This window comes from Temnothorax nylanderi, unplaced genomic scaffold (genome assembly GCF_030848795.1).
Source record: "Temnothorax nylanderi isolate EJ_2023f unplaced genomic scaffold, tnyl_v1.0 TNYL_tig0008_pilon, whole genome shotgun sequence".
Classification (NCBI taxonomy): Eukaryota; Metazoa; Arthropoda; class Insecta; order Hymenoptera; family Formicidae; genus Temnothorax; species Temnothorax nylanderi.
In genome coordinates, this window is record NW_027249070.1 from 2,539,764 (window position 1) to 2,559,063 (window position 19,300).

Sequence of the window (19,300 nt, forward strand, 5' to 3'; positions counted from 1 at the left end):
ATTTCCAGAGTGTCATTTAAGGAGGATACAACAACACACCATTTTTGAGAACATATCAAACAGAACGCGACGGATAAGATATATAACCTTTTTCGCTCCCTCGAGAGAGATCCATTTTCGTTATGAATTCGCCAGAGCTGCAGCGAACAAACAATCTTTTCATGTCATGTTAGGGACATGAATGTTTGAGTTGTTTGACTCATAGCTAAGCTACAATATAAAATGGATCATTTTAAATTTCGTCGATATTAATTAATAATTTCATACGAGAAAACTGTTAGCTGAAAATAAACGTAAGCAAGGCAAATAACATTGGCTTAAAAAGAGATTAATTACACTCGGCTCTAATAGAGCAATGAATTTCATGAATCATGAATGTCTTGAATTAGCATAGCACATATGAAATATTCACATAATTTCTCCTTAATATAATTAAAACCGGGAATTAGTAAAATATAATATTGAAATATATAATTATAACGATATAATGGCATAAGTTACGTTAACATTAGATATATATAAGACTTTAATTCAAATTTTCGTCATAATTTATGACGAAATGCAACTGATTCACAACGGGACGATAATCAATATTGAGTTAACATCAAATATTAAATATTGAATCACCCGGTCTTAATATTCGTGACGGAAACGTTTATAACGCAATTTTCATCGCTCGTATTCAAACGCAAGCGTGAAAGTAGGAAATCATTTTCCGTCGCGACTCATTATACGAGAAATTGCTCGTCGTGAATAACGTCGTGAAAAGAAGGACCCGTTTTTCTTTCGGGGACTTTACGATTCTAGAAACGCAGTAACGAAAAACGCAATTGGAGACAAAAAAAATTAAATAAAATGTTCAGTGACACGTCTTTTCAATAGCTAAAGACAAACTTTAAAACTGTTTTTCATTCTTACGAGAACAAGTCGCGGTCTTGCGAGCGGCAAGATAAGGCCATCTTCTTTCGTTTGTTTTTCCGTGATAAAAAGCGAAAGCCCGCGAGGAATTAAATGACTCACGGAAACGATCGCGCAAACTATGTGGCTTTCTATCCGAAACTGATAAAATTTACAACTCGCAACGGAACACAAAATAACTTTGTTTGAAAATGTTTAAGAAATTTCTAAATGTCACGTACTTGTAGAATAAAAGAAAAAGTCTTTTTTAACAAGTCGCACATGTGCCCCCAAAATAATTAGTATTAAAGCAATATGATTATCGTGTTAGGAATTAAATTGATGCAATATAACTGAAGTTGAGATATAATAATAAAGAACGGCAAGAAAGAAAAAAAAAGAGAGAGAGAGGTTATTTCCGACAGTATATTATATTATAACCCATTGCCAAGTTTTGTAATAACAAAAGTCAATGAATAAACGACGGACGATACCTATGCAGGAAAAATATTATGAGAACCCACATATCCTCCCGTTAAATGCAATCGCCATAATGCACACCCCTCTCGGAAGTAAATTAAGGTTCAACGTGCGCTACGCGCGCACTCATTCATGGAAAACCGTCTACTGTAATTTGCATTATAGCCATCTAATTTATAATGTGCCATGTCATTACATCAAGTCCACTGCTGAATAACGATTACTCACTATTATACGCGGAACATTCCGCAGAATGAGAATTGGCGTGTGTATACTCCTTTCAAATTTTCATACTTGCTCTACAAAAAGCTCAATCAACAGTTTAATCATGACATTATTTAAAAGCGAAAATCCAAGAGCCATTTCTCGACTGATGTTTCAAGAACGTAAATAAGGGGCGAAAATTGATTTAGCGATTAACTTGAAATTTCGACTTTGCTCAAAGAGAAAATTTAGATTGCGCAGTAACTTTAAATTTATTTCATGAATTTAATATTTTACAAGAAATAATTTAAACTTTAATTAATAATACATTACAATAGAGGGAAAGCTTGTAATAAAGTTTCAAGCACTATAAGCACTAATAAGCATATAATAATAAGCATATAATTGTTCTCTCAAAAAGATTATATCTGGAAATATTTTGTTGCAACTGTGAATTAAATATAAACAAAATACGAGTTTTCTAACCGTAGGAATATTTGCGATATTGCTATTGAAATCTCATGGCAATTTGTCTAGCAATGACTATAATGCTTTGCAATGCACGATGCACTACGTATACCTCCGTGTTCGTTTTGCTCGCTTGCTAATGCGCCTGCATTCACTATGCATGTTCATTTCACAAAGCGAGTCAACCGTTTCGGAACCGCCAGCTTCGGCAAAACGCCAACGATAAATTCTGTCTAATGTACCCGTAATTAAATCAATTCGCGATATATCTAAGTTTATTCGCTGTAAAGAAACGACCGCGTGCTACCTGCTAAGTATCGTTATACAACAAGTACGTACGTGCTTCTTTGAACGCACGTCAACCTTGTGCGAGCGAAGAAACGGACGATTTTAATGTAAGGAAAAAGAATTAAACGCCAGTATGTTTTGTGCTCTTGGAATTACGGACGTCGCAATGCCTCGTTAATATTTATACGAATAGAACTGAATTCGCGACGCAACAACGCACAAGTTACACGGTATATATGATATAGGAAATACGTGTTTAAATTTAAACTTACTCGCTGATGAAAATTTTGTCGGAGAGGTCTAATTAACTGCGGGTAATATTATTAAATCTTTCCAAGAGATAAGCTTGACTTTCGAGGGTGGAGGGTAGCAACAGCGGTGCAGCTCCCGAGATTAATGTAACGGGAAACGTGCGGTAGGTGGAAAAAAAAAGCTCGCCTGTTGCTGAAGCGAACGAATATACGAATGCAGCTCAGCGTGTACGAGGCATTACACACATCGAACGTAATAGTACGGTGTACAATGGTAGCGAAGTCATTCTGCGCTCCGAACATTTGCGTGACAAATGTACGCGACAATGTTGTGTGTTCAAGTCGACAATACTGATCGCCACAATGAATCAACTCGCCCCCGACCGGTGTTAGGTGAAATGTATTCGCGTATAATAACATTTTCTCGCGCGTGTATTTACAAGTGCACCGGCGCGGCGCGGCGCGGCGTGCGTTTTGTGCGTTTTATATATATACGCTGATATACGAATGCATATTCAAAGTCGTTTGTCGGGGCTCTGAATATGCATTTTTCGCCGATACATTTTGTCCGATACTTGTCCAATTTCCCAGACACCCGGCGGTGTTTTGTTAATATAATTGCTCAAAAGACAAATTGCGCGTATCCTCATCCGCAAATACATTTTAATTTGTCGGGATCTCCTTTTCCTTCGAATATTTGATTCGATGTATTGTAAATCATCCTGATCCTTCTCATCGATAATAACTACTCCCCTACATTTCTTTTATGAAATTCAATCTGTCGGTCTCGACTATTTTTAGTATAATTTTTTCTCTTTCTTTCAAATCGAATTATCCCAATCTTTCTAAACGGTAAGAACTGTTCCTCGACATTTCTTTCGCGCACTCTCGACTTGGACACGAAACGCGAAACGGAGGGCACATCGAGCTTACCTTTCTCGAACGCCTCCGGCAACGAATCGTCCTTCCGATGGGCGTCCACTTGCAACTTCCTCTCGCGCACCAGCGCAGCGCGGTGTAGTTATATATACCGGTGCAGTCCGTCCGTGATAAACAAAAACACAAACTCGCGGCTACTCCGATCTCGTTCCCTCCACCGAGAGGCGGCGTGTCTCTTTCTCTCGCGGTATCAATCGCCCGCCGATTCTCCTTCTTCTCGCATTCGCTCGCGAGAAAACACGCGGGGCGCGAGCGAGCGTGCGAGCGAGACGACGGTAAGGCGGCCGCGAGGTGTGACGGAGGAAGAGGAGGCCGACGGAGCGGGAGATGGAAAAAACGCGCGCGAGGAACGGAGACGAGAAATGATACCGGAGAAAGACGGAAAGAGTGAGAAAGAGAGAGAGGGGGGAGGAGGGGAGGCACGGGAATGAGCAGAAAAAAGGCGAGTGATACTACGCAAGGAGCGAGCGTGATAAGGAGCGAGCCGGGCACCACAAATCACAATTTCCTGCACCGCCACCGCGAACGGGACTGGCCCGGGAGTCGCGTGTCCGAAGTCGGCGCGACAATCAATCCGCTTCGGCGTCGATCCTCGAGCGACGATGGCCCCCGCGATGACGCGCGTTTGCCGCTCGACGTTGCAGTCGCATCATCACATTTCTGCCGCTCGCGTCTCGCGGTGGTGGTCGGTCGCGTGGCGCGGTGCGCGAAAAACGGAGCGCGCTCCGAAAATGACTCTCGAAGGACGTGGTGCGCGCGCGCGCGCTCGCGAGCGCGCGTCGCAACGGTTGCGGTCTCCGAGGGAGAGCCGCGCCGAGGGAAAGAGATCGTCCTCTCCTCCTCCTCCTCTTCCTCCTCCTCGTCCGCCGGTATGTTCCTGCTCAGGATCCGATCGAGCAGACACTGACCCCACGAGACGACGTCGGTGCGAAAGAGAGAGAAGGAGAGTGCGAGAGAGATGGAGAGAGGGAGAAGAAGTACGACGAGAGGAGGAACGAGTGGAGCGCGAGGGAGAAAAACGGGATAGAAGTCGAGAGAGTGGAAACGATAAATAATACGGGAGGAAAGGATGGAGAGAAGGATGACGGAGAGGGAGCGAGGAATCGGTGGTTGATCGCGAGAACACGAGATCCGTTTCGAATCTTCACTTTCGTCGCGACATTTTTCCCCTCGCGGCTCTCGAACACGCGCGGCTTTTAAAAACTGTGAGCCACGGTCGCGGAAAGTGAGGAAGAATGAGAACCGGAGCGCTTCTCCCGCTTATCGGTGCCGCGCACTTGGTTTTTCAAATTTCATGTATGTCCGGGGCACGCGTGAAAAGAACCCGCGATCTTATCGTTCGAGATGTATTATCGAGGAAGAGAGAGAGAGAGAGACGCTGATCGCGTCGTCGGCGGCGACGATGCGCGATGGCGGCGCGCTCGCGAAAGGTAAAACGTGACAACTCGTATCGCGCGCGCCTGCTTAACATATACTGAATACGTCTCGGCCGGAGCGCCTCCGCTGTACTGACGCTCGGCCGCCGTCGGCCGGCCTCGGCGACCTTCGGCCGCGCAGCCGATCGCGGCCGAACCGACGCGTCGCCCGGCCGACAGGGCCCGCGCTCTCACTCGATCCACTCGATCGCTAGCTTTGCACCGTGCAGGTCGACTTACCACGTACCTTACTCGCTCCGATTTGCCTCGCTACCTGTTAAGTTAAGACATCACGCTATGCTTTTTAACGTTCATTCAAAAGAGTTATTTTAAAAACGGTAATTTATATATGGGTAAATTATGTATCTAGGACCCTGCAACGTGTTTCTCCTTATAAATCTTTACGGATTATAATATAGATAGTGTTTTATAGATAAATAAGCAATGTAATTCGTATGCTTTTCTTTCGTTAAGTTTAATTAATTAAATTTTAGAAAATTAACATAATTCTTTTCGCATTTTAGAATTTAATGCATGTTTAGTTTATGCATTTAGCATATCATATGTTTAATAAACAAGATCTATCAATACATATACTTAAGAAATTAATTCTCTCGAACTGACCTTACACCAGGACCAGAATAAGATTTTTGTTACGTGAAAATTATTTAAAATAATTCATAAGTCATAATTATTTAGTAGCGACATAAACTTATGTCAATTAACAAAAATATTCTCAAACCGAATAAATAATATTTACTTCGCCAGTAAATATTCTCATGTACCTTGCAATTGTGTATTTAAATTTTATTTTATCACTATATCCTTTTTCGAATAATTTATTACGAACGGAATTAATTCTCGCTGTTTATTTTCTTAAAAGATCAAAGCACGTGGCTAGTGAGGAAAAATACCGTATGAAATACAATATATCATTGTAACAACATCGTTACACACGGTATATCGTTACACGACTCGGATATACGTGATACATTAATCGTGCGTTATTAATCGTCGTTACCGGTCTTGGACGTAAAGCACGACAGTTTAAATCAGTTTCCACCTCATTTGAAAGTACATTAAAACAACAGAACCGTGTCCTGCAGCATCATTAGTTTGACAATCGTTCAGTACTTCGAGAAACTGTATAAACTCGCTTAAAGCGCGGATTCGTTAAAGTTTGAAACGCTGAATTGTTTTACAAGTACAGAGAATTGTAAATCAATTCAGCACATAATACGATTATAAGGTCTTATTCGCGGGGATGATATCGATTCCTCGTTCTGAATTAATTTAACACTAAACATGATTTTATTATGCAAGAGTTTATAATTTAAATACGGGTTTATAATTTTATTATTCAAAAGAGAATCTCTAGTCGACAGTGTGCTAACCGCGCACATCTTGCATCTTTAAAATACAATTAAATTTTTTATCCTCGCGAACTTCTGGTCTCCTCAGCGATTTTATTGACGTTAGCGGACGTCAATGATATTTCCCTATCACTATCTAAAGGCAACTCCGCATCAAGGCATTGTCAAGCATACGCGTTCGCGTGTATACATTATGCAAATTGATTCCATCGATTGGCCGTCAAACTCACTGCGCGAAATATATAGACTTGTTGCACGTTTCAGTAGCTCTATCCCGATCTCTAGAACATGCTCGTTACGCGCGTAACTTGTACTTACTACGCAATTTCAAGAAAATAATTAAAGTCATATTAGGAAAAAAACTAATGTGACAACGGAGTCTTCCAGCAGAGTCTAACTATCCTATTGCGACACTTTGTAAGCGTTTCTATAGAATATGATTTGCATCTTGATTTGAATTGCGAAAATAAAAGATTACCTACCCGAACGTAAAAATTAAGAGCATAATTGTATTAAAGTTATAATTTTTGTAGAAATTATATGAACATTTTACATAATAAGTTTTATATTAACATTACGGCGGATTACAAGATAGAAAACAATTTTATTTCCCATTAGGGTCCCATACTTGGAATTGTAGAAAATAATAGTTGCTGTAAGAAAAACGAGGCCAAAAATAAAATAATAAAACAATTCATTTCTATGGAAAATTGCTAAAATTGCTAAATCGTTAGAATCTTCTATTATTTATATCATAGTGTATATAAAATTCTTATTCCCCTATAATGTACTCATCGCGAATGCGGACGGTGCTATTTCGGTACGATCGATTCATCGATCCCATCGTTTTGTTGATGATAGCGTTTCTCCGATCGTTTCGATTCCGTTATCGATTACTAGTCGCACGCAATTCACCGCGCTGGTAAAACCAGCAGCATTTTCTCCGAGTTTACAGACGATTAAGGACCGTCGTAATTATTTTAAGAGGCTTCTTCGTGGGAGCGGTGCAGTTGCCGATTACTATGTGTCGCCAACGACGGCGCCGCTCTTCTCGTCACTAATGCGAGTGTCATTATGCGCGATATGTAAGCACTTTTCACGATATTATCTAATGCATTTTTATTTGACTTAAAAATTTCTACGAGAACGAGTGATTCGTAAACACTTTAAGAAAAAAAATTATTTTATAGAAGTTACGAGCTGTAAAATGTCATATTTTATTTTCGTATTTTTTTTTCATTTCGCTCGCATCCGATAGATATTTGCGCAAAATAAATCAGAATAAGATGAAAATCGGCAGCAAAAATAAATTATTCGATCTAGTTGAGGATCGATTTTTTTAAACCGGAAATTTAAAAAAAGATAACAATTATCGTGATATTTTAATTTTCGCCAAATACTTCGGCTTTTACATCTTTCATTAAATGTGTTTTAAATATAATAAGTAAAAAAGATAGAATGTCAATTATATAATATTTGGTTTTCAAATTATAATTGAATAATTATTCTTAAGCATCCGTTCGCTTATTGCTTTTTAATTTAATATTAAAATAAGATCAATGTTGTTTGTAACTCTTTTATCGAGTGAGATTTAAATATCGAAGAGATGGCGCGTGCTAACGCGACAAGAAAAAGAACAAAGCCGATGCCGCAGATTTCTTTGTTGTCTTCAGTATCTCTCTTTCTTTAAATCAGAACTAAAAAAACATATATTTTTTATTTTGTAATAAAAAATTCCTAAAAAATATGCCGTGCGAGTGCGAGAACACATTTCTCGCGAAAACAGTCAGGGGAGAAAAAGACCAACAAAAAAAGGAACAAGAAGACTATCGTGTTTTTAATGCAAAAAGCATAGCGAAGAGTACCTATTACGATTCGCGGTAAATGATAGGTGGAACGACATCATCGATCCTTATCGCGAGCTCAGCTTTGCTAAAAAGAGCAGCAAGTCCGAGCGAGTTACCTTGCTGCCGGGTAGCCAAGAATCCTACAGGATGATAATGAGAACCCACTATTTCATGCCAAGCCAACCATAATTAGCTCGTTGGTAATACACGGTTGTCGTCGGCGCGATTAGTGCCGTCTTTTTTCGCGAGTTATCTCGTTTTATTGCAAATTGCCGGAATTGGGTAACTGAATAAGAGTTCTCTGATTGCGCGAGCAGCTTTTTAGCAGTCCTACTAAACTTGCTCAAAATTGATGGAATTTTTTAAGTATTATATATAATAATCCAATAAATTCATTTCGTCGTAACAATTATTAATAGACATTTTTCGCACAAATTTGGATACGTTAAGATGATGACTTCGTAGCAGGAGATCATACTCGATCTATGATAAATCTTTTTGAATTTTATTAATTTACAGAACACTGCCTTTTTTCATATATAATATTAATGATGTAAATCGACAATTGCAGCTTAATTAGTAATCGTGGTAATTGGATACCGCAGAATTTTAAGAGTAGAATTTAATTGTAACGAATATTGATAGAACGCGCTAAAATAACATTTAATGAAATCCTGTGCCAGTGCCTACAGCAATATATAAATAAATCAATATAATATATTTTCATTGGAGCAAAGTCCATGTTGAGATTTTGCTCCGTGTTAAATATTCTTTATATTACTGGAAGGAATTGCAAAAAGGAAAATGAAAACAGGATGTATAAAATTTATTTTAATACTGCAATGATCTTTTTGTTTGTATATCATCCAATATCGTTCTGAGTTCTTCGTCTTCTAGGCGTCCTTCGAGACTCGGGATGAGAGCTTTCGCCTCCTCTGGAGTTTCGGGACACAAGTTTGCTAGCGAGGCAATTTCAAATTTATGTAGCTTCTTTTGCATCAACAAACTGCAAAGTAAAAATATTACATTTCGCATTATATTTAATTTATATATTTCATGATGTTATATATTACCAGCATTTTCTATGTAAACTTCTATTTTAAAATAATTTATGTACATTAAATAACTGAAAAATATATAGCTACCTTCTAACAGCTGCGATCGTCTCTTTATTTTTCAACTTTCCGAATCGGTTGGTGTATGTCAAGCTCTTCATGAAAACTTCGGAAAATTCCTGTTCTTCCTCAGCTGATTCATTTTGAGCTTTTCTGTGCTCAAGAAGCATGTATACTTCCGATATCAACAATGTCTCTGCATTTTCAAATTCTGTGAAGGAATTTAGCGCCTTCGTTATTTAATTAATAACGAAAATCTTAATAAAGATAATAGGATGAAGGAAAAGAGGACTTGAAATCTATTTAACAAACTTCCATAAATGTGCAAACTTTATTTATCAGAAATTGTTAAAACTTATAATTATTATTTTTTTAATGCCGAACATTTAATATAGCTTAATTCGTACTATCACAGTATTCGCGTGTTATTATTATTTCTGTATCAGTTACTTTAAAATAATCATTAAGATGGCTTATTTATGTATTCCTTTTCCACCAGGAAGTCATATATCTTTCGCGTTTTGTTCACGTCGATTTTTAGGAGGATACGGGCCTGGGCTAATCTAAGATAACCGTTCTTCTTGCTTTCCATTATCAAGAGCTGCTTAAAGTCTAAAAAATTAGTAGGCACGATTCTCACGACGGAGCAAAGCTCTCTCTCATCAGCGCTCAGTTTCTCGTATCCTGGTAAACCCTTTATGGCAAGAGGAGGCGCAGTTTTACGTTGCGACGCGCTTCCGAGAATCGGACTGCTGCAGCTCACGACGCTATCGGGCAACAGACTTCTCCAGCTGTACTCCGGATTGTTCAAATACAGCTTTTTTTCCCGCTCGTTCTCCTGTCTCAGTTTACTCAGCTTTTGAAACGTAGGTACGCTGTAGAAGTGCTTGAGCCCGTTTCGCCTGAACTCCAGTAGCCTACTGATATGATTTTTCAGTTCACCGGCGCGGTTAAAACCCTCCATGAGAAAATCAAATTCCATCCCGTCCACAAGCTGCATGAATATCAACAGTCTCTCTGCGAAGGGTCTCGTTATCATATTCTCATATCTCTGTATCGACAACATGACCTTGCGAAATGCGATTAGTCCGTGCTCACGTACAACTCTCCGTCTTCTCATGCGTTCTTTTAATCTGTTGTTATATGCCTGCGCTATCGCCGCTTGCAAGGCCCGCCCTAACTCGTAATCGTTGTCGCCCGGTTGAAACTCATCCAATTCGAGATCGGATACCAGCGATTCCGCGTGATTATCGAAATTCACTTCGAAATCTGACCTAGCCGCGTTATAACCTGCCAGTAGTCTGCCGTTGAGCGTGTTCAGGGCGAATCTAGGAGGTTCTTCCAGATCTTGCAACTTGTACATGTAAGGAATCGGTTCGCAACCAAATAAACTCGCTCTGCTCTCCTCAATCCTCGGCAAGCCCGGCAGAGTCTGATTGTCTATGTAATGCTGCAAATAATGCGTCTTGCATTCTTCAGCCGACTTTCCATGCATCCTACGTCCCACGTCTATCCAGTTTCCAAAGCCGCATTGTTGGACAACATTCAGCAACTCGAGTTCGTTCTTAGCTGTCCAATTGCTGCCGTCGATCAGGGGAAATTCGTTCTTTATAATCACGTAGTCGTGATCGTTCTTGTGTTCGTTGATCTCACAGCCCTTGGCGAAACAAGGAGGGCATATCTCAACATCGTCGCTGCATATCGCGCAACGAATGTATGGTTCCACGAGAGTAGACCTGCACACGCGGCATTTTGGATCTGAGGCAAAAATTTTATCCTTCAAGACTGACACCTCGACTTCTACGTCATGCTCAGACTTGTCTGTTGGACTCAATAAACAGTCTGAAAGAGGAAAATCGTTACCTTAGCCTTGGCCGCTCGGATGTGCAGGTATTTTAAAGTAACGTTAACGCAAAAAAACGAATACGGTTAGCGAGTTTGTTTAAAACTGCGTGTGCTTAAGCCTCATAGTATAAACTATAAGTCAAGATTTAAAAGTAACATTAACATTAGCATGTTAACATGTCAGCACTGCTATTACAGCAGCAGATTACATTTGCATTTACTTTCTTTCTTTAGAAAATAAATATCAGATAAATATCAGTAGAGTCAGAAAATAAGATGGCTGGTTAAATTTGCGTTTTTTAATACAATTGTAATCTATCTAAAGCTCGTGTTATTTCGAAACCCACGCGATTAACGGCACATTGTCAACAAGTATTACAAAAGTGAGGTTAGCTACAGCGTTTCTGCAAATTTCCGTATAACGATCAGGAAATAAATGTACCTTTCGGGAACTGGAGATCCGCCGCATCCTCCTCTGTCATATCCGTAAGATTAGGATTAGCCATGACTGACTTTTATCGAATACGTCTCGTATTTACTGTCGATTAAAAGGACGCTGTGGCGCGCCAAACACTCCATTCATCTCGACTCGTCCTCCGTCCACGCACGATCAATCGCGTACCGCACGTGGAGCAGGAGTGCTTAGTGGCGCGATCAAGTGACGGAGTAGTGAACGCTTGTAGAAGAGTTTTGATCAGCCGGTATAAAGATCTCTCATTATTTTTATATATTTTAGAAAATATGTTTTCCTCATATTCTATTTTTTTTATATCATTTAGATTTATCAGGTAAAAATTCCGCGTGTTTAATTTGTTAAATCCATTCATTTGAGTGTCTCGTTTCGTTATAGTTTACATTTTAAAAAATCACGTCGTGACACGTGAACATTGAGAGAAACACGTGATTTTTATTTAAAAATAATACGTGCAAAAAAACGTCAGCAATTTTTTAACAAGCTAAATGTTTGCAGTATACAGTCAGCAATTCGACACTGAATTTAATTAAATTGAGCAGGTCCGTTATTTCACTTAATCATTTAACTGGCATACTAGCTCTAATAACTCTGTAAAATATATGCAGACATTGAACTAGGTACGTCCTGAACAATAAACCAAGCGTCGCTTGAAAATGCGGGATAATTAAGGTCAAATGCAAAGCGATAACATCGGAATACCTAATCGAGAGAATCCGCGTTGAAATCATTAGTATGCACATTTGTCACCTTTCAATGAGAAACAATGAACGTGAGACCATGGAAAAAAAACCGTCAGTACGGTTGTCAGCGAAGAGAAATCATTATCAGGATGCATGTTATTATATCGCGATATTTTCTAACTTTCGCTTATATAGAAGCGAATACGTAAAGTATCATTAAACGAACATTGTCGCGAGAAAAGTGAAAAGAAAATATTAAACAATAAGAATCGCGAAGAAATTCACTTATAATATTGTCGTATTAGATGAATAAATAATACGCACGCGCGAACAAATTATGAATGAAAGTGTTCCTACATCATTATCTTTTCTCTATATGACTCATTAGCAAAAGTGAAATTTTATAATGAAGACAAAATCTTAATTAGCGGTATATAAATTTTGTACATGTTGCAGACGCTTTTGTCAAACTTTGATACTATTAAAATAATTTTTGCATAGTGAAATGGATTTATAATTCGCACCTATAACGAAATGGTTTTATAATAAAAAAATATGATACTATTTTTCTGTCTGCTTTATAGAATTTTATTTTTATTCATTATATTCTCTTAAATATTCGCGACAGTCAGATCTTCGGAACAGCTACTTTGCAAGTGTATACGTAACAATAGTACCATTATGCGCACATATTAGCCGACATTTTGTGAAAGTATCGGATAAAACATGTTTTAAACACGCTAACAGCTTTCTATACCGAAAATGTGTCGCCAATAATAAGAACGGTGATTAACCTTTTGCGACTTTGTGAAAGATGAGATATCTTCTCCAATCATTTCTACATCGCTGAAGCGTAATTTGCAAATGCTTCTTACATTTTTAGCATAATTCCCTAAAAATTTAGAGGGTTCTCTTGCAAGATTATTCAACCGAATACGATAACTCACTTTTTTGAAGGCGTGCGAAAATTAATTTTACAATTGAGAAACTGAATATAGAATAGTTTTTACGAATTCATTAAAAGAAATAAATTATTCTGCCAACAACAGCTCTAACAACCGTTCAATTCATCCGGGTTATTCTGTACGTTAGAACACGAGGAATACTGTTTATCTTTTGCTTCCTATATATGCTTCACATGCGCCCTACGAATGTCTCCCGAACCGCGCCGTCCTTCACGCGACCACGCGACGCGTGTCCTGAAAACAATAGAAACTCGAGCTATACACAAGGGAAGTTTGTTCCGTGCAGTTCTCTCGCGCGAGCGTGCATTTAATACGCGAAAAGCTCGTCGCTCGGTCGCGGTTGCGGGAAGTGTCGACGAGTGTTACACGCGAGAAGTCGATTTCCGTGTTTTCGACGGTATACGCAGCCTGCTTAAAAATGGAGATAACGCACGACGTGGAGCCGAATTTCTCGAGCGCGAGGACGCTGCATTTCCGCGAGCCGATAGACAAGATTGACGAGGATCCCTCGACACGCCTTAACATCTTCGATACTGTTTACAGAGCAACGACCGGAATGACAATTAAAGGGTAAGATTTCATGTAAGATATCGTCTGGCTTGTCAGAGAAATTAGAGAAATACTGGAAAATTACTCGGCGAAACTCAAGGAGTTTTATGGACCTTTTGTAAAAACAATCATTAACCTTCATTGGTCGCAGTATATTTACTAGATAAAACATAAAAAATGTCAAATAAGGTTTATTTTTTAAGTTATTATATTTAAAGTTATAAGGTTATATATATTTTTTAACGTGCCGTCAACCTCTTTATTGTAGGTTATATGACACTTCTCTCAAAAAATACTTTAATCTTTTCGATTAAGGTTATATTTAAGAAATAGATAAAACTTTATCCACATATGTATTTCCTCTAGTTTGTAGAGTTTGAAAATAAAAAAGCGGAGCAAAATATTTTCTGCTCGAACAATTTTGTCCTTTGGTTACATAAAAAAATGCTATATAGCAGCAACTGATATTGACTAATTATTTATAGCAAATTTTAATTGTTACATACGAAAAATGGAAGATATATAATTGATTTCTTTTTGCGTTTTAAAGGGATAAAATTGACTGATTTTAATAAATCAAGAAAAGAATAAATTATTACATTTTTGCGCTAATTCTACTTTATTTTCTTAATCTATCAAAGTCACACAATTTTATTCTTTTTAGAACGTAAAAATTTGACAAGAAGTAACCAATTAATTATACATTTTTTTGATTATAATAAAATAAATGTTTTTTCTCCAAATGTCAGATTTAATATACGATAATAACCAATTAATTGAAATTAATTTGAAATGCAGATAACAAAATTTTCGACTTACGTTTATTTTGTAATATTTTATGTGACGACGAAATATTTCAAGTATCATAAAATACAAGCTAATTGCCATTCTCGGTACGGGATAGCTTACCGTTGTTTATATGTATACAATGCGGTTACCTCGAAGTCACTGCGCAATGAGACTCACGATCAGGTACCTACATCATATTAACAATTCGATTGTGTCACGTAGAAAAGTGCAATGGAGAATCATTCGATGACAATGAAGCAATTTTCACGGTAATATATCATATGATAATAAATCATCTTTCACTATAATTAACTTTATAAGAAACGTCTCAATGTTTTCAGCTGAGTTTATTAAATTTCTAGAGATTCGACGAAACGAATAAATGCAAATGAAGGCCGTATTCTCCATTGCGTTTAGTAATTATGAGTATGTTTTATGAAAGAAGTTGGTAAAATTTACATGCTATATGATTGGTACTTAAAGCGTCGGCGAATAATGTTACGTCATCGTAAATTACATTCATAAACGTAGCCGGTGTGCTGTTCATCGACGAGAAAAAAATTTCAACGAAGTTTCAACAAAATCTTGTCTTCCGAGTGTCGAATAACGACATTAATCATTCGATTTGACGACTCGTTTATACAGGTCTATTCTTAATGGTACAATTGAAAGGCGATGTCCATGTGAAAAAACAAATCAAATATGCAGAATAATGAAGAAACTCCATATGTCTTTGACACATTGTTTTCCTCTTTTTCAGTTATATCATTAATAACAAACCGTTCTATGTGTAAGATGAAAAACTGAAAAGTTTTTACTGGAAAACTACCAACGACTCTGATTAACCGGATTCCGAGATATCGATTGTTAGTGACAGCATCGAGAGAGTTAATATAGATAACACTGAGTTATATTAATAGAATTTTATATATATGTGAGTAATCATGATATTTTGTTAAAATGTCAAAACACTAACTATACCAACCTAATAGACACCTATTGTCAGAGTGGATCTTCAATCTTACGACTCTGTAAAATACGCAACAGCTACAACGACGTCAGTTATATTATCGATAGATTATCGAGTAGACTGTCAAACGCATTCTAAAATTAATCACGTACGTGACGTCTGGAGCCTAGAGATTTCGTTGCGAAAGAATGTGATGGGCCCGACAGACCTGACATAGCGAGTTTGAAGGATATCACGACGCGTCCGTCTTCGCTTGAACATTAAGAAATGCCATCTCTCTCTCTCTCTCTCTCTCTCTCTCTCTCTCTCTCTCTCTCTCTCTCTCTCTCTCTCTCTCTCTCTCTCTCTCTCTCTCTCTCTCTCTCTCTCTCTCTCTCTCTCTCTCTCTCTCTCTCTTTCTCTTTTGATGGAGTTATTCTACCTTTTACGGTTCGGTTACGACTACAATTTATCTCATTAACATCGCCGCGAGCGTTTTCACATAACGGTGCACTAGCGCCGGTCTCGATCCCGATGCAAGGCACTTCATCGCGCAACCAATTTACAGCCGAAGCTGCATATCGTTAGTTAGTATTGCACTTATCTTTTGGCGTCCTACTGTTAATTCCAAATTTATTGACATGTTAATATTTCACTCTCGATATATGCAAGCTTCTCGAGAAGAGCGAAAGAGAATAATTCAAATAAATCCAAAATGTAGAATAATCTTTTTATGATGCTTATGAAAAAATTTTAAATAACCGTCGGATGTGCGTGTATGCAGGATGCATAATATCTATACACTGGGTCAGGAAATTTACATTTGTATGTATAATTTATAATATCGATCGCGTATTGCGCGGATAGAACGTGATCATATCTTTATTATACTTAATTTATATGCCAAAAAAATCTTACACGTGCCGATTTGTAATTCAAGCGGAATGTAATTCTATTATAATAGTATAGAATTCTAAGAAGTTCTTCCTGAAGGACCACTCAATCATGGACCTTCGAACTATCTTCATCTAAATTCAGGCATAGGCAGGTACCACTTAAGATCGATGAATCGAGATCGGCCCTGCCTCACAAACATGATCTCTTCTTAGTTTGCGATCGCATCTTCGTTTCGATCATAATATTATGCTCGTCTATCAACGATTATAAAGCTCATGTAAAAACTCTTTTGAAACTCTTTAAACGTCTACTCATTTTAAATGCAACAGGTTAAGCAAAATAAAATTAATGAAATAAAATAAGGCGTATAAAATTAAGTTTTATGGAATATAACTGAGTCGACGTAAAATTTTTATCGTTAAACTCATCGACATGTTATTGCTTTTTATTTAAAAAAAAAAAGATTTCGTAATTTTGATAAGATATTTAACGTAGGTTAAAATGTACCTTAAGTCCGGTCTTATTAAAGTAATGTCGATGAATATTCATAAAGTTACTTCGGTTGAATCCTACCGGTGTTCACGGACGCTACGATTATATGGCTCCAACGCAAATTACGATTTGCGTAAGCTACCGTGATCGATGATAGCGAGGTCGACTTCACCAAAATGTAGCCTTGCAGAGAACGGATAAAACGACGAAAAGGCATCAGCTGGCAGACGTCGTAAATATATTCAAAAGTGTACAGTTTCGTTGTTGAAAACAGCGCTCGGTAAAAACCAACACTCGGATAACCATCAGCGATCTCGTCAAGAATCATTCTTTATTTAGCATCCACTGGTTTCTTCTTATTTTATCAGCGATCTCGTCAAGAACCATTCTTTATTTAACATCTACTTTCTTCTTATTTTATCATCAAAAATCGCGTTCTAGAAAGTGGAATTTCTAAATATCATTGCAGATGAAATAGTACGTGAAAATCAATTACACTCACCACCTTCTTTTAGGCTGCTCGGGATGACCCTCGTGTTCCCTCGATGCGAAGCAACGTTGCTCCTTCCCGCGTGGATATTTTCTGTAACATAAAAATAATCGAATCGATTAAATAATTGTCACGCGCATCGAACATCTTATTCGTTATTCAGATTAATATTATATTTTAAATTACTTCTTCGAAAAAAATCTTTACGTTAGAATCAACTTGAATCAAATTTTTTCAAAATATTTCTTTTTACTAATTTAAATTCCGAAACACGATTTAATGTAGCAACTGAATAAGCACAAACGAAAAGAGAGATTCTATATCTTTAGAAAAAATAAAAAGTAACATTTACCAGAAGTGTTGGTACGCCGATGCCCGATGCCTATCCTAGGCCTCCTCCTCCTCTCAGGCTGCTCGGGATGTCAGCTTCGTAGGATTCCCTCGCTGCTCCGATGTCATCTTCTGCGTCGTTATTTTCTGAAACATTCAAATGAACGATTCGATTAAAGGTGCGTTCGGGGAGACGCTATTAGCGCTGACAACGTCATTCTATCTCTGTTACTTACTGAAAGTTGAACAAAGACAGAGCACGCTTATAGCGCTAAAAGCGCGCTCCCCGTAAGTAACTTTGTAAGCGTGGTGTCGCCAAGCAGACAACGCGACGCGGAAAAGAGAGATTCTATATCTTTAGAAAAAATAAAAAGTAACATTTACCAGAAGTGTTGGTACGCCGATGCCCGATGCCTATCCTAGGCCTCCTCCTCCTCTCAGGCTGCTCGGGATGTCAGCTTCGTAGGATTCCCTCGCTGCTCCGATGTCATCTTCTGCGTCGTTATTTTCTGAAACATTCAAATGAACGATTCGATTAAAGGTGCGTTCGGGGAGACGCTATTAGCGCTGACAACGTCATTCTATCTCTGTTACTTACTGAAAGTTGAACAAAGACAGAGCACGCTTATAGCGCTAAAAGCGCGCTCCCCGTAAGTAACTTTGTAAGCGTGGTGTCGCCAAGCAGACAACGCGACGCGATTAGTTTGTAGCCTAACTAACTTTCGAAGCCGGGGGTGTCGCTAAGCAGACAATAACGCGACGCGATAAGTTTGTAGCCTAACTAACTTTCGAAGCCCGTGGGTGTCGCTAAGCAGACACGATGCGACGCGACGCGATTACTTAATATTAGCCTAACTAGCCCGTGGGTGTCGCTAAGCAGACACGATGCGACGCGACGCGATTACTTAATATTAGCCTAACTAGCCCGTGGGTGTCGCTAAGCAGACACGATGCGACGCGACGCGATTACTTAATATTAGCCTAACTAGCCCGTGGGTGTCGCTAAGCAGACACGATGCGACGCGACGCGATTACTTAATATTAGCCTAACTAGCCCGTGGGTGTCGCTAAGCAGACACGATGCGACGCGACGCGATTACTTAATATTAGCCTAACTAGCCCGTGGGTGTCGCTAAGCAGACACGATGCGACGCGACGCGATTACTTAATATTAGCCTAACTAGCCCGTGGGTGTCGCTAAGCAGACACGATGCGACGCGACGCGATTACTTAATATTAGCCTAACTAGCCCGTGGGTGTCGCTAAGCAGACACGATGCGACGCGACGCGATTACTTAATATTAGCCTAACTAGCCCGTGGGTGTCGCTAAGCAGACACGATGCGACGCGACGCGATTACTTAATATTAGCCTAACTAGCCCGTGGGTGTCGCTAAGCAGACACGATGCGACGCGACGCGATTACTTAATATTAGCCTAACTAGCCCGTGGGTGTCGCTAAGCAGACACGATGCGACGCGACGCGATTACTTAATATTAGCCTAACTAGCCCGTGGGTGTCGCTAAGCAGACACGATGCGACGCGACGCGATTACTTAATAT

General features: G+C 38.8%; 2 protein-coding genes and 1 long non-coding RNA gene across 5 annotated transcripts in view; all 3 read right to left on the minus strand.

Moving 5' to 3' along the window:
• Pde9 (phosphodiesterase 9) overlaps window positions 1–5,328 on the minus strand; it is a 137,966-nt gene extending 132,638 nt beyond the window's left edge. The window contains exon 1 of the mRNA XM_071724518.1: window positions 3,522–5,328. The gene's annotated coding sequence lies outside the window, so the exon portion shown is untranslated. The remainder of the gene's footprint in view (window positions 1–3,521) is intronic.
• Window positions 5,329–8,973: 3,645 nt separating this feature from the next.
• Ada2a (Transcriptional adapter 2A) lies at window positions 8,974–11,738 on the minus strand. Of its 2 annotated transcripts, XM_071724541.1 has the most exons (3): window positions 11,565–11,723; window positions 9,308–9,488; window positions 8,974–9,168 (listed from the first exon to the last, which is right to left on the minus strand). In XM_071724541.1, the coding sequence occupies exons 1-3, from the start codon at window positions 11,626–11,628 to the stop codon at window positions 8,994–8,996; spliced, it is 420 nt and encodes a 139-aa protein (XP_071580642.1). In that variant the 5' UTR covers window positions 11,629–11,723; the 3' UTR covers window positions 8,974–8,993. The 2 variants fall into 2 exon arrangements, with proteins under 2 accessions (XP_071580642.1, XP_071580638.1); XM_071724537.1 differs by lacking the exons at window positions 8,974–9,168; window positions 9,308–9,488 and adding an exon at window positions 9,590–11,119 and having other exon boundaries at window positions 11,565–11,738.
• A 5,060-nt stretch (window positions 11,739–16,798) lies between these two features.
• On the minus strand, window positions 16,799–18,543 carry LOC139785386 (uncharacterized). 2 transcript variants are annotated; one of them, XR_011721932.1, is made up of 5 exons: window positions 18,337–18,543; window positions 18,123–18,247; window positions 17,761–17,885; window positions 17,421–17,501; window positions 16,799–17,355 (listed from the first exon to the last, which is right to left on the minus strand). It is a non-coding gene; the product is annotated as an uncharacterized lncRNA (long non-coding RNA). The 2 variants fall into 2 exon arrangements; XR_011721930.1 differs by having other exon boundaries at window positions 16,801–17,355; window positions 18,123–18,543.
• Between the last annotated feature and the right edge of the window lie 757 nt (window positions 18,544–19,300).

What these genes read in the sequence shown, in the direction of transcription:
- Ada2a (XM_071724537.1), bottom strand. Translation starts at nt 11,628, where the DNA reads ATGGCTAATCCTAATCTTACGGATATGACAGAGGAGGATGCGGCGGAT. An exon ending in GGATCTCCAGTTCCCGAAAG is followed by an intron (nt 11,120 to 11,564) that starts GTACATTTATTT and finishes TTCCTCTTTCAG; the next exon opens with ACTGTTTATTGAGTCCAACA.